This window comes from Manihot esculenta, chromosome 9 (assembly GCF_001659605.2).
Source record: "Manihot esculenta cultivar AM560-2 chromosome 9, M.esculenta_v8, whole genome shotgun sequence".
NCBI classification, from domain to species: Eukaryota; Viridiplantae; Streptophyta; class Magnoliopsida; order Malpighiales; family Euphorbiaceae; genus Manihot; species Manihot esculenta.
Window position 1 is genome coordinate 26,789,328 of NC_035169.2, and position 15,736 is coordinate 26,805,063.

Here is a 15,736-nt window from a genome sequence, read left to right on the forward strand (position 1 = left end):
CCTCAACACACATATACTAGAGTATATGCACAAAGGGGTCCAAAACTACCTAAAAACCCCAACAAACAACATATCATAACACATAAACATGCTTTCATGTATAAACCATCAAAAATATCCTTTTAAACCTAAACATGCATCTCTACCAAAACCTCCATAAAACCCCTGTAAAACAACAAAACAAGTTCAAGATCTTTACTTACCTCTTGTAGATAAGAAGATGAACGATCTGAACAAAGAAAAATGGACCAACTCCTCTTCAAACTCACCAAACCTCAAAACTTAGCTTTTTGACCAAAAACCTTCAAAACCACAACAAAACACCTTAAAACTTTGCAAACTTTGATAAAACCTTGAAGATGACTCATGGAGGACGTGGCCTCACCTCTGTCTATGATCTGGAGGCAACACTTGTCCATTTCACCGACTGGAGGCGCTGATATAGAGGGCTGACTGACTCACCTTCGGCAGCCAAACCTGCATGCAAAACCATGCAACGCTCGGGAGCCGAACGTGGAGTTTCGGAAGCTGAACTTAAGGCACTTTCGGCGGCCGAACTTTACCTTCGGCGGCCGAACCTTACCTTCGGCGGCCGAACCTGGCAATTGTCCCCATAGTCTTTTTTCTTCAAAACTTATCACTTAAAAACATTTTAGAAACTGTTCTCTTACCCTTCTAGAAACCTCTGACACCTTCGAATTCCACCAGATGGTAAGAATTCCGATGCCTGATCTAGCCGGGTATTACAATCTTCCCCCCTTTAAAAACATTCGTCCTCGAATGTTAAAAACAAACAAATAAACAATCATCTCCTCAACCTACTCCTGAACTCCACAGCTTTCGCTGCGCACTCTGATCCTTATCCTTTTTCTCTTTAGCTTTTCTCCACTGATCTCTCTTCTAACTTTCACTTGCTAACCCTTAACAGGATACTCAAATCTTTGATTTATCTAGGAAAACCATAATCAGCTCTTCTAGATTAATCCTAACTAGGAATATCTGGTAACCACTTAAAGTTACTCCAAAATCTCAAGGATTCATCCTTCGTTTCCCACAACAACTCTGGAACATTTCAGGGTGAGGTACTAAGTCGGATAAAATCCTTTATCTACTTCTCATTCCTCTTAACTCTCTTTTGCTCCGCAGGTGCCATCCTGTAGGGGAAGGAAAGAAATGGTTCTGCGTCCAGATACCATTCCTAGTCCAAACTCTGACTCCCTGACAGATGGTAAACCTGACAGCTCGCCTGGGAAACATCTAGTACTCACTAGCAACGGGCACTGAGGTTGATTACCTGACCTGACTACTGAACTTGCTCACAAGAGCTAGACCCTCTGACAACCTTTCCTGAATAACTATGAGCCTGCGGGGCTGACATTAACTTCTAGGCACCCCTACACTGTCCTCTTCTAAGGACTAACTCTGATCCATCCTAGCCTCTGAACTCTGAACTCTCCTACCTTATCTCTGCAGACACAGGTAGTACTATGAGTAGCTAGCCAATCCGCCCTAGAATGACATCACATAGTCAACTCTAGAACCACAAGGTCAGCTGGATTGCATCTACTCACCAAAAACTCTGAACTGAACCGACAGACTGACTCTGCCTCAAATGGATCACACTTAGGTCCACTGACCCAAGGAAAACACTCTAAGCCCAGAAGTCATCAAACCCACTCTATCAACAGCTCTCAACAACAAGGAAAGAAACACAGGGTCCAAAACAAATAGTATGCACATCCGAACACTTCCAAGTGAATGTATCTGACGTCACCGTGTTCGAAGTGTTAGCCTCCTGCTGAATCAGGGTGAAGATCCAAGCTAAAGCTAACGGAACTTCCCTCAGGAATCTATTGAAGAAAAGACTGACCCTTTTCTCTGCCTCAACTACCACCTATTTCCAGACTGGTTCTAACCTCTTTCTAAGCTTAATCTTTCTTCTTTTCTCTTTCTCTTACTCTGAACTATCTCACTTACTCTTTTTATTCTCTTTTACTTTCTCTCTATACTATGAGATGAGAAGATTAATCTCACTATATCTGGACTTGTAACATTCTAGGCCACAACATCACATAGCAACTCTCTCTTTCGCTTTTCTTTGGTTCACTAATCCTTAGCTATGAATTCTTTTCTGAATCTCTTTCTCTGAAATTCTATCTATTGACCTTTTATTTTTGTCATAAACTTGACATCCTAGTAGGGTTCATACACACACATCAGATCACTAAAAAACATGAGCATACCTGGCACATCTGTGTCAGATGTATCTGCCTCTTGCTGAACAGCTTTACCCGAAAATGTCTGCTGGGACTGAGCCATCCAAGGCGCAGTGGGACACTCACGAACCATGTGCCCCTCCTGACCACACCTAAAACATGTTGTTGTTCCTGCAAGACAGACTCCCTTATGCAGCCTTCCACATCTCACACATTTTGATATGCCTATTCCAGAATTCGAACCAGTACCACAATCCAGACTAGGTTTTACCTTATTCCAGAACTCCCTTTTCCTTGACCCTTTAAGGCCCTTAACTTTTTGCTTACTAGTTCTCCCCCACTTCACTCCTTTCAAGGTAGCTGTACTCCAAGTAGAGGGATCATTTTCTCTGAAACCTGAAATCCTGGAATCCTTAGTCTGAGTATCTTCTAAAGACTCTTCGTCCATATTCACCTGCAGACCTACCTCCCTTTTCTGCACATCTAACTCTACTTTTCTCCTATCTCCAGACATTCTCCCTAGGTCCATTCCTTCTCTGTTATCATCAAAAGACCCTTCAAACGGATCTGAGTCAATCTGTGGACTAACACCACTCATCTTAGCTCGTCTCTGAAGCACAAAACACAAACAAACAAACATTAGCACACATAAAGTTCATATGAAAGACACATGAACTTACAACATATACATGCATACATAGCATAACATTAATGCACATGCATATATTCATGGCATTTCACATCATCATGCAAAACAAAACTCATCATCCTATCCTAGTGGACATGATTTTACTTATTGTGCTTGCCTTTCTATAACTCTCAACCAACCTCTTTCCGATGTGGGATCTCTCTAATCCTTGAACAAAAATGCTCACACACCGTACTCTTGAGGCCCTATGCTCTGATACCATCTGTAACAGCCCAGAAACCGGTACCTCTCTATAACGGCCCAAACTACTCGGCGCTAGGATCCAGATCGGCTTAAGGCCGTCAGAACCCGTAGCAAGCCTAACCTGAACTACAAACATCCCATACATGATCCGACTTGACTACTAGCTTTTCAATCTTTTTTTGTAAAACTACCAGACTTAACCTTAAAAACAATCAGATCTACCAATCTGAAATAGCCCCCAGGGCTTACACCAGTAATCCTGTCCGTAGAGTCACGGGAATCAAACCCGGTCTTCCCTTACGGTCTGGTCTTGGGTCAAGGGAATCAAACCCTGTCTTCCCTCACAGTTATACTTTCACTGGAGTTTTCGAAACACAACATCTATTAAGCCTGGTTTGACTCATTTCTCATCAAGAAACATAAAACAGGATACATGCATACACAAGGGATTAAGCATACTAGGCAAAGCACTTACTAAACCCTTTACACACTATTTACCTATCTATTACATGCCTTTACATATGTCTCTTTAAAAATTCATCATGTCCACACTATTCTATTACACATGGAATCCTTTAGCTAACTCTCTGCTGCTCCTGACCTCCCAAGGCAACTCTGAACCTGCAAAACTGGGATTACGGGAAAGGGATGAGCTTCGAAAGCCCAGTGAGTAGAAACACTGAAAACAGTTCATTAATTACACATTTTCATGAAATGTGTCACAACACAAACATTTCACATCTCAGATTAGACATGACCTCAAAACTCCCTCTGTCGGCACCCGATTCCCGAAGGAACTCACACAGGATTTTCACTACAATGACAGATCGTGGGCTATTGATGTCGCCTTGGTCCAATCCCCACTATCAGTAAATAATGCAATGCACCATATTTGTGATTCTAATGCAATCACCCTAATACATAACATGGCATCCATGATGCATGAACTATGCTAAAGCATTCCATTTTCTCAGTATAAAAGATTAAGTTTAGTTCTACTCACCTTTGCTTCTTACGCAGATACTGAACTGACTCTGTAATAACTAATACTGATGACCTCCTCGATCTCTCGGGTCCAATCCTACACAAATGGACTCGAATGAGGTGTCAAACATACTCTATAATAATTCTATAGAACTCCCCACAAACCCCTTAAAAAGCTCCTAAAACAATCACATAAAGCATACAAAAGAAGGCTGGACAGAACACTTTCAGCGGCAGATTCGGCGGCTGAAAGTCCTCTCCAGAGTCAAAACTCAAGCACCTTCGGCGGCCGAATCTCTACTTTCGGCTGCCGAACCCTTTCGGGGGCAAGGTTCGGGGGCTAAAACACACTCCAGAGATGAAAGTCTCTAACCTTCGGCGGCACCTTCGGCGGCCCAATCCCCCTTTCAGAGCCGAACTTCAAAACGCTCGGGGGTGAGCTGTGGCAGCTAAAGCTACCACTTAAGGGGTTCGGCGGCCGAATGCACCTTCGGCTGCCGAACCTGAGTTCATCCAGAACTCAGCCCCGACGGCAATCTAGCTTTTTCATCCTTTCCACCTCTCTAAACATGCATACTTCAACTCCTCAACACACATATACTAGAGTATATGCACAAAGGGGTCCAAAACTACCTAAAAACCCCCCAACAAACAACATATCATAACACATAAACATGCTTTCATGCATAAACCATCAAAAATATCCTTTTAAACCTAAACATGCATCTCTACCAAAACCTCCATAAAACCCCTGTAAAACATCAAAACAAGTTCAAGATCTTTACTTACCTCTTGTAGATAAGAAGATGAACGATCTGAACAAAGAAAAATGGACCAACTCCTCTTCAAACTCACCAAACCTCAAAACTTAGCTTTTTGACTAAAAACCTTCAAAACCACAACAAAACACATTAAAACTTTGCAAACTTTGATAAAACCTTGAAGATGACTCATGGAGGACGTGGCCTCACCTCTGTCTATGATCTGGAGGCAACACTTGTCCATTTCACCGACTGGAGGCGCTGATATAGAGAGCTGACCGACTCACCTTCGGCAGCCAAACCTGCATGCAAAACCATGCAACGTTCGGGAGCCGAACGTGGAGTTTCGGAAGCCGAACTTAAGGCACTTTCGGCGGCCGAACTTTACCTTCGGCGGCCGAACCTGGCAATTGTCCCCATAGTCTTTTCTCTTCAAAACTTATCATTTAAAAATATTTTAGAAGCTGTTCTCTTACCCTTCTAGAAACCTCTGACACCTTCGAATTCCACCGGACGGTAAGAATTCTGATGCCTGATCTAGCCGGGTATTACAGTCAGCCAATGGCCACTCCATTAGATCTTAAACACAATCCGCCAATTAATTCTGAACCACTTTCCGATCCAACATCTTTTCGGGGCATTGTCGGGTCCTTGCAATACCTCACTTTAACCAGACCTAACTTGTCTTTTAGTGTAAATTTTGTGTCCCAATTCATGCATTCACCTACTCATGCTCATCTGAAATATGTTCGTTGCATCTTGCGTTATTTAAAGGGCACGATACATTATGGTCTCAATCTTCGTTCCGATACTACACTTGCTCTTTCTGCCTTTTTTGATGCAGATTGGGCAGGCTGTCCGATGACGCGACGGTCAACTACAGGCTATTGCACGTTCCTAGGCTCGAATATCATTTCCTGGTGTGCGAAGAAGCAGTCCACAGTTGCTCGGTCCAGTACAGAGGCTAAGTACCGTGCCATGGCTCATACAGCAGCTGTGTAATACCCGGCTAGACTCCGGTATCGAAATTCCTACCGTCCGATGGAGTCTCGGATGTCGGAGACCTCTAGAAGGGTAAAACCATGTTTTCATAAAATGTTTTGATGTATTTTATGGTTTTTAATGAAAATAAATCCAAGTTTTAAGTGGAGAGGGCTTTGGAGACTTTGCCAGGTTCGGCCGCCGAACGTGGGGATGTTTTGGGAGCGCTTTAGGCCTCCGAAAGCCTTGTTTGAATTAGCCAAGGTTCGGCCGCCGAACCTTATGTTCGGCTGCCGAACTTGCATGCGTTGTTGGGGCACGTTAGGCCGCCGAAAGGTGGTAAGGACAGCCCTATAAAAGGACCCCATGGCCGAAACGGGCAAGCTTTTCTTCCCGTTTTCGGCCAAGGTGAGCTCTCCACCGCCCCTCCTCTGTTTTGAGCTTCTCCCTTCGAGTTTTCATGTTTTTCTTATGAGTTCTCATCTTGTTTTGAAGATTTTTGAGTTTAAAGCGAGTTTTGGAGCTTTGAGGTTCAAGAACTCAAATCTCTCCCATCTTCAAGCTAGGGTCGTTTTCCTCTCGATCTTCAAGAGGTAAGGGCCGATCTTGAGCTCACTATATGTTTTTAACAAGTTTTAAGTTGATTCTTGAAGTAGAAATGCATGTGTAGGGTTTTATGAGTTTTTGGGTTCATGTTGGTTTATGGATAATGTATGTTGGTTTTGTGTGGTTTGATGTGTTGTAGATGGGGTTTAAGATAGTTTGAAGCCCCTAGGAGCTAATGTATGTATATTTGCATGACTTAAATGAGTTGTATGCATGTTGAAGTGAAAAGGGGAGGCTTTTGCGCAAGAGGAACCAGTTTCTGCCCTTTTGGCAGAAACCAGGTTCGGCAGCCGAAGGACTTTTGGCCGCCGAACCTGCCTGGGAGGCATGCCTTTTGGCTGCCGAAGCTTGCCCCCGAAAAGAGACTTTCGTCTCTGTCTGGGACTTTCGGCCGCCGAAGGTGCCGCCGAACCTGCCCTGTTCAGCCTTCCTTTGCATGTTTTGCATGATTGTTTCATGATGTTCTAGGGGGTTTTTGGAGGATGTTTTTAGAGTTATGTTCTAGTTGTTTGGTCCCTCATTTAGTTCGTGACATAACATCTCTTAATAGCAAGTACTTTCACGTCAATGTATTGGGATGTGACGACTTCACATTTGAAGGCTTCAAAGTCAGTACACCTGAAGGTAGCCTTAATACGGATGGAATTCATATTGGGCAATCAAAGGGAGTGACTATATCTAATGCCAAAATAGGCACGGGTGATGATTGTATCTCTATTGGTGATGGAACCGAAAATCTAAAAATCACAAAAGTGGCATGTGGACCTGGTCATGGCATCAGCATAGGGAGCTTGGGGAAGTATGAGAATGAAGATCCTGTTTCTGGAATTACTGTTTCCGATTGCACCCTCACCGGTACAACTAATGGTGTTAGAATTAAAACTTGGCCTGCAATGTTTCCTAATACTGCAACTAATATTCATTTCCAAGATATTACTATGGAAAATATCTCCAATCCTATTATTGTAGATCAAATGTATTGTCCATGGAACAAATGCAATAAAAAGGTGATAACTGTTCCAAAACAATATATTATTATATGATAATTACTTATTGTTTGTATAAATAATTATTTCTTCTCTTTTTTTTTTCCAGTAACCATCTAAAGTGAAGATTAGTGATGTTAGCTTCAAAAATAAAAAGGGAACTTCTGCAACTGCTCTTACCGTTCAACTTATATGCAGCAGTGGAGTCCCATGTGAAAAAGTGGAACTTGCGAACATTGACTTGACATATAGTGGTCCTGAAGGCCCAGCAAAATCTGAATGCATTGATGTTAAGCCAACAATTGTAGGGAAGATTCTAGAGGGATGCAAATAGAAAGTCACATCTACTGTTACATATTTTTTTGTAGTTAATTATATATAGAGGAACATTAAGTGCTCTCCTACTATTAATATCCGACAATTATTGAGAAAAAAATTATTTATTATTTTTTTAATCATACCTTGTTGTTACAATTTTTTAACTGATAAAAAAAGAAATCAAATATTGCTATTTTTTTAAAAAAAAAAATTTGCTAATATATTTTATTATGCGGCATTCTATTTTACATAGCAAAATTATGATTAATTTTATTCGTTGTTTGAAGCTAATAATATAACCCATTATCATATATGGTGTTGATGCTAATTTAAATAAAATTAGTAGTTCAAAATAAAATAGAAAGTTTATTACTATTTAAATTTTGTTTTAAAAGTTTTAAGTAGAATTTTTATGAGGAAGAAATTATTCAAAGGGTTTAATTTTAACTTATTTTTAACTAATAGTCAATTACAAAAGGAGAATAATCAACGGAAATAGGGTAGCATGCACTTAGGCTAAATTGTGAATGGTTGAGTTGAGTGAATTTTGAGAGAGAGAGGAAAAATAATTAGTGGCTGTAATTTGTTTCTTATATTATAGTTGACATATGTTGAATACGTTTCTTTATAGAAAACTACACTTACACTACTATATTATTTCATATTAGAAATAAGTTCAATTAAGTCTATATACTTTTCCTCAAGACCAAATAAGTGCAATTCCAAATTTAGGACCAATTAACTCATTGTATTTTTGTTGCGGGCCAAATAAGTCCTAACAATATAATATAATATTATGTTTTAATAATAAAATATTTTTTTATAATTTAAAAAATATTAAAGTTAGTTTTTTTAGTTACCATAAAATTTAAAAAATATTAAGACATAATAAATAAGTTTTAAAATTAAAAAAATGAAGTTTTATCATATAAAAAAATATTATTTTTAAAAAAATATTTTGTTATTAAAAAATAATATTATATTAAATGATGGCTTATGTGATCCTTGAATAATAGTACAGAGGCTGAATTGACCTAAAATTTAAATTTGACTTATTTGGTTCTCGAGTAAAAGTATAAAGACTTAATTGAGCTTATATACGTTTCATATTTTCCCATTAAATACTTTAAATACTTGAAATATAATTGTAATCTATTGAATCCTTAATCTTACAAAAACTGCAAAAATTAAATATAAATTAACCATATAATGGATTATTTATAAAAAGAAGTCAGAAATAGTTTCACTTATTATTAACTGCACTTGAAAATTAGCTAATTGGACTACAAATTTTCATTAAAATAATAACAATATATTCTTCTAACTTTATCAACTTATAAAAATTTATAACACTGTTAGCAAGAATTAGTGCACAACCAACAAAATGTATGATCAATTTTTACTTTTTTTTTTTTTATAAACTATCAATAATATGACTAATTTGTGTTTAATTATTATCATTTTTATAAGTTTAAGTGTTGAATAGATTGCAATTTTAGTGAAGGTATTCAATAAGTTAATCTCAATTAGTATGGAGATATAAGTGTATATTGAGATATAAAGAGACAATGTTTGTTCATATGTCTTTTATGATATATAGAAAAGAAATATTCTCTGTATTGAAGTGGAAAAATAGACTAAAAATATATATTTTTTCTACAAAATTAAATAATACTATATTAATGGGATTAATCGAGTTAAATTGTATTAAGAATAGAATTGAAGGACTAATACTATATGTAGCAGTTTTACAGGAGAATAAGGGTATATTTGGTTTAATGGTTAAATATAATTTCTAGTTCTTCCCAAAACTTTAATTCTCAATACAACATGCCAAATTATCAAATGTTTTGAAAATTTTATTATAATACAAATTATATTTTATAATTTCTTAAATCTCATTCAAAACACTTATATCTCCTTTTATGTTGAAGCCTGAATTCCCTACGCCATAGTATACTCATCAAATAAGAAACAAAGCATGTAAGCTCACCCTCTGCCAAGAGACAAGATTTTAATGTTCCATAATGTCCAATAGAAAAACACTAATATATATTCTATTTTTACTTTTTTTTCCTATAATTTGTTTAAAAAAATGTATTAGAAAACAAAAATTTGACAATCGAGATTTTTAATATGAAAAATTATAACAATACCCTTTGATTAAAAATTGCTAAAACGTTTGAAAATTTGGTATGTCGTGCCACAAAATAAGATTTTAGATTAAATTATAAAATGGCATAGAATGTTTGGATTTTCATACCAACAAGCCTATTTAGAGAAAAAATAGTTATTCTATATGGCATGTCAAACCACGAAAACATAATAAAGAATGACACGTGTTATACCATGCAAATATAAACACTTTCCCAGCTTTAATTTTTAAATTTAGATAAAATCAATAAATAAATGTTTGGTATTTGGCCTTTACTTTTAAGAATTAAATATTTGGATAAAATCAGAAAGACTTGCGAAATTTGACTTCTTATACTAATTTTCCTATATAAAATAAATAATATGGGTATATATTATGTTATTTTTTGTTGAAATAGAAAAAGTATTAATTAATTATACAACATATATAGTAAATAAAATATAACTTATTCATGTAACAATTAATTTAAAATTAAAAAAGAACATAATAAATAATAAATTCTAAAAGATAAATTTCATTTAAATAGAAAAAATAAAGTCAAATCAGCTACAGGCTCAGAAGAATTAAGAAGGACATTATACTTAGAGTCGAATTAAAATGCAGATGATAGCTACAGGCTCAACATTTTTCATGATCTTGTTTATGTATTCCTTTTCTTGCTTCTTTAAATTTAATATTTAATTGCAGATACTCTAAAAGCAAGAAAAGTTGGTCCAAAAATAATTTCGCCCTCTCTCTCTCCTCATGTGGTGACTGAGCCTAAAGGTGGGTAATGTAAATATCTTTTGCATCATCAACTAATGAGAAATGAAAGGCCCTCAGCTTAATATGTTCTTCAAAAACTCATTATGTCTCATATTGGAGCATGCAATACGGAACTCAAGCACCCATGAGGATCTTTCGTTTCACGTCCTCAAAAGATAAGGAGTAGATAAATCAATCATGACTTTAGCTTAAGTGTTGCACTTAGTTCTTAATAGTTGATACAAAGTGGTTGGGAATCAATAACATTGTTGACATCATTGATTCCTTGCTTATTAGCCATATTTTTCTTAATTTCAAATTCATTAAAAGAATTGTTTGGGTCAGATATTGTTTCTTTTGTGCCCATGATTTGTTCCCTCGACAGTAACCAATACCTCTTTGTTAGACTTGGAGGATGAAACATTTTTGTATCTCGATTTGATCTCTTTTCTCAACCTCCTCACGGTTTTCTCGATTCCTTGTTTGAAGTTGAGTCTACCCAAAGGATTAGAATGTGCCATTCAAAAGAATTACTAAAATAATTAAAACTATATCTTAGCAATGGCGCTAAGATTTAGTAGTTGTCGAGGCCACCAAAAATAAATTTCTACTTTTCTAAATCAAACTAAATTGCGATAGTGGTGAGCAGGGTTTGTCCTATAGAGATTGGAAGGAAGTTAATTCACTTGCAAGACAAAATAAAAATAAAAATAAAATGGGAGTTTTAAAAAGCAAGGAATTAAAAATTACTTCAATGATAATTAACCTAAACCAACTAAAAGAAGTAAAGTAATTAGATTTAAGCGAGAAAATCAATATGAGATTAATTCACTGAAAGTTTAACCTCAGTTTTAGTCTTATTGGTTGATCATAGATGCAAAAATAATTTCTAATTATTTATAGATAAAATAGTTATAGATGTCGAAGAAACTTTACTCACTCAATCTTAATTTTTAAACTAGCTAAGAGATGTTCGTGAACTAGCTTTAGCTTTTGAAAAGTAGTAGGAGACGCTATTATAATTTAATCCAATTACTACATGAGGAATTAGAAGAACCTGATTCTAACTAATAACACAAAAGCTCGATTCATTTTAGTCTGATTATTTTGTTCCTTAGGAAGGCTTTACTTAAACTAATTCACCACTAATTTCATATTAAACTAAAATAATTATGTATTTAATCAACTTGAATAATAATATATTATCCTATTGATTGCGCAATGACACCTTAATGCTACAATCAATAGAACAATAATAAATAATAGGTACAAAAACAATATAAATACCAAGAAACATTAAGAAAATAATAAAACCAATCAGATCTCAAAACTAAATGAACTAAAACTTCAATTATCCTTCAACTAAAAAGAGAATTTAGCTACATATGTTTATGGTTGAAATGCAATAAGAAAAATGTTTTCAGGCTCCCAAAATTAATCAAGTGTAAAAGATGATGTTGTATATCAAAATAGCATCTTTGTGTAGTACTAAAAATCCTAGTTTAGCCTAAATACAAGTAACCAAAATTAGATGGAAAAGTGTATTTAGGTATATCCATGATTTCACTTACATTTTGTGCTTTATTTTTCCTAAAACAATTGAGTTTGATATGTTTTTGCGGATAAGGATCATCAAATTGTGTGTCAAATATGGAATTAGACTCTGATTTCTTTCGTTAGATATGTTATGCCCATAACGTAGTGCATCTGAGACTTAGAGTTTAAGCAAGACTTTGTTCCTTATTTCCTTGTGTCTTTCATTACGCCCATGACTCCTTTAATTTCAGAATTCAGAGTCTAGACATAATTTTTCTCTTTTTATTCTTCAGTCCTTTATTATCTTACTAAAACATCAAAAGTGAAAAAAAAATCATAACTCTTTCTCTAACAAATAATCTTTAGCTTTAAGAATTACATGAGAAATTATCTACATGTCATCATAACCACAACATGAGATTTGGATGATATAGCCTATGGTACATTTTGGGAATCTAATTTTAGCTTAGAATATTCAACGTTTCCAAATACAGAGGTTCTAAAAAAATTGCTTAATACCAAATATATAAAATATTATTAGTATTTAGTTAAATTTGGTAAATTTTAGCCTTATAAAGCAGCATGTAGAAAGATAAATCAATCCATCATTCTAAAATCTTTATTAAAAATAAAAGAAGGGAGGAAACAAAAAAAATAATGGATACTAAAATAATTTTCTCAATTGTATCTCTATTGTTCATAAATTTCTCTGTTGTTCAAGCACAGCCAGCTGTTTTTGATATAACAAAATTTGGTGCAGCACCTGATGGAAAAGCAGATGCAAGTAAGGTATAAACATATAATTCACCCATGAATATTAGGATATTAGCTAAACTTAAAATTCTTACCTTTCTCTTTCCTTTATCTTTTAGGCTATAGCAGATGCTTGGAAAGAGGCTTGCGCAGCAGCAGGATCTAGTAAAATATTGATTCCAGCAGGGAAATTCTTGGCAGGTATAGTGAATGTTACAGGTCCTTGCAAAGGGGCAATAGAGGTAGAAGTTCAGGGAACCGTGCAAGCCCCACCAGAGCTTACAGGGGGAGATGGTTGGTTTAATTTTAACCATATTGATCAATTCACACTGTCTGGAAAAGGAACTTTAGATGGTCAAGGACAAGTTGCATGGAAGGGAGTATCTTGTGACAAAGATCCAAAGAGTTGCAAGAAACATCCTATGGTACTTTTTTTTTAGTTTACATGATATTACAAAATGTTACTAATTTAAATTTACCATAAATTGTAATTACGTACCAAAACTTTTCTAAAATGCTTTTATTGCTTTACATTTTTCATCAGAATATAAGGTTTAACTTCATTACCAAAGGCTTAGTTCGTGACATAACGTCTCTTAATAGCAAGTACTTTCACGTCAATGTATTGGGATGTGACGACTTCACATTTGAAGGCTTCAAAGTCAGTACACCTGAAGGTAGCCTTAATACGGATGGAATTCATATTGGGCGATCAAAGGGAGTGACTATATCTAATGCCAAAATAGGCACGGGTGATGATTGTATCTCTATTGGTGATGGAACCGAAAATCTAAAAATCACAAAAGTGGCATGTGGACCTGGTCATGGCATCAGCATAGGGAGCTTGGGGAAGTATGAGAATGAAGATCCTGTTTCCGGAATTACTGTTTCCGATTGCACCCTCACCGGTACAACTAATGGTGTTAGAATTAAAACTTGGCCTGCAATGTTTCCTAATACTGCAACTAATATTCATTTCCAAGATATTACTATGGAAAATGTCTCCAATCCTATTATTGTAGATCAAATGTATTGTCCATGGAACAAATGCAATAAAAAGGTGATAACTGTTCCAAAACAATATACTATTATATGATAATTACTTATTGTTTGTATAAATAATTATTTCTTCTCTTTTTTTTTTTTCCAGGAACCATCTAAAGTGAAGATTAGTGATGTTAGCTTCAAAAATATAAAGGGAACTTCTGCAACTGCTCTTACCGTTCAACTTATATGCAGCAGTGGAGTCCCATGTGAAAAAGTGGAACTTGCGAACATTGACTTGACATATAGTGGTCCTGAAGGCCCAGCAAAATCTGAATGCATTGATGTTAAGCCAACAATTGTAGGGAAGATTCCAGAGGGATGCAAATAGAAAGTCACATCTACTGTTACATATTTTTTTGTAGTTAATTATATATAGAGGAACATTAAGTGCTCTCCTACTATTAATATCCGACAATTATTGAGAAAAAAATTATTTATTATTTTTTTAATCATACCTTGTTGTTACAATTTTTTAACTGATAAAAAAAGAAATCAAATATTGCTATTTTTTTTTAAAAAAAATTTGCTAATATATTTTATTATGCGGCATTCTATTTTACATAGCAAAATTATGATTAATTTTATCCGTTGTTTGAAGCTAATAATATAACCCATTATCATATATGGTGTTGATGCTAATTTAAATAAAATTAGTAGTTCAAAATAAAATAGAAAGTTTATTACTGTTTAAATTTTGTTTTAAAAGTTTTAAGTAGAATTTTTATGAGGAAGAAATTATTCAAAGGGTTTAATTTTAACTTATTTTTAACTAATAGTCAATTACAAAAGGAGAATAATCAACGGAAATAGGGTAGCATGCACTTAGGCTAAATTGTGAATGGTTGAGTTGAGTGAATTTTGAGAGAGAGAGGAAAAATAATTAGTGGCTGTAAATTGTTTTTTATCTTATAGTTGACATATGTTGAATACGTTTCTTTATAGAAAACTACACTTACACTACTATATTATTTCATATTAGAAATAAGTTCAATTAAGTCTATATACTTTTCCTCAAGACCAAATAAGCGCAATTCTAAATTTAGGACCAATTAAGTCCTTGTATTTTTGTTGCGGGCCAAATAAGTCCTAACAATATAATATAATATTATGTTTTAATAATAAAATATTTTTTTATAATTTAAAAAATATTAAAGTTAGTTTTTTTAGTTACCATAAAATTTAAAAAATATTAAGACATAATAAATAAGTTTTAAAATTAAAAAAATGAAGTTTTATCATATAAAAAAATATTATTTTTAAAAAAATATTTTGTTATTAAAAAATAATATTATATTAAATGATGGCTTATGTGATCCTTGAATAATAGTACAGAGGCTGAATTGACCTAAAATTTAAATTTGACTTATTTGGTTCTCGAGTGAAAGTATAAAGACTTAATTGAGCTTATATCCGTTTCATATTTTCCCATTAAATACTTTAAATACTTGAAATATAATTGTAATCTATTGAATCCTTAATCTTTCAAAAACTGCAAAAATTAAATATAAATTAACCATATAATGGATTATTTATAAAAAGAAGTCAGAAATAGTTTCACTTATTATTAACTGTAGTTGAAAATTAGCTAATTGGACTACAAATTTTCATTAAAATAATAACAATATATTCTTCTAACTTTATCAACTTATAAAAATTTATAACACTGTTAGCAAGAATTAGTGCACAACCAACAAAATGTATGATCAATTTTTACTTTTTTTTTTAATAAACCATCAATAATATGACTAATTTGTGTT

The 15,736-nt window shown here is 34.6% G+C and overlaps 1 protein-coding gene across 1 annotated transcript; it reads left to right on the forward strand.

Annotated features, from left to right (window-relative positions):
- The first annotated feature begins 5,414 nt into the window (after positions 1–5,414).
- LOC122724637 lies at positions 5,415–14,307 on the forward strand. Its single transcript, XM_043960168.1, has 7 exons — positions 5,415–5,851; positions 6,991–7,447; positions 7,554–7,730; positions 12,906–12,968; positions 13,052–13,357; positions 13,477–13,992; positions 14,083–14,307. The coding sequence occupies exons 1-7, from the start codon at positions 5,415–5,417 to the stop codon at positions 14,305–14,307; spliced, it is 2,181 nt and encodes a 726-aa protein (XP_043816103.1).
- Positions 14,308–15,736: the final 1,429 nt, after the last annotated feature.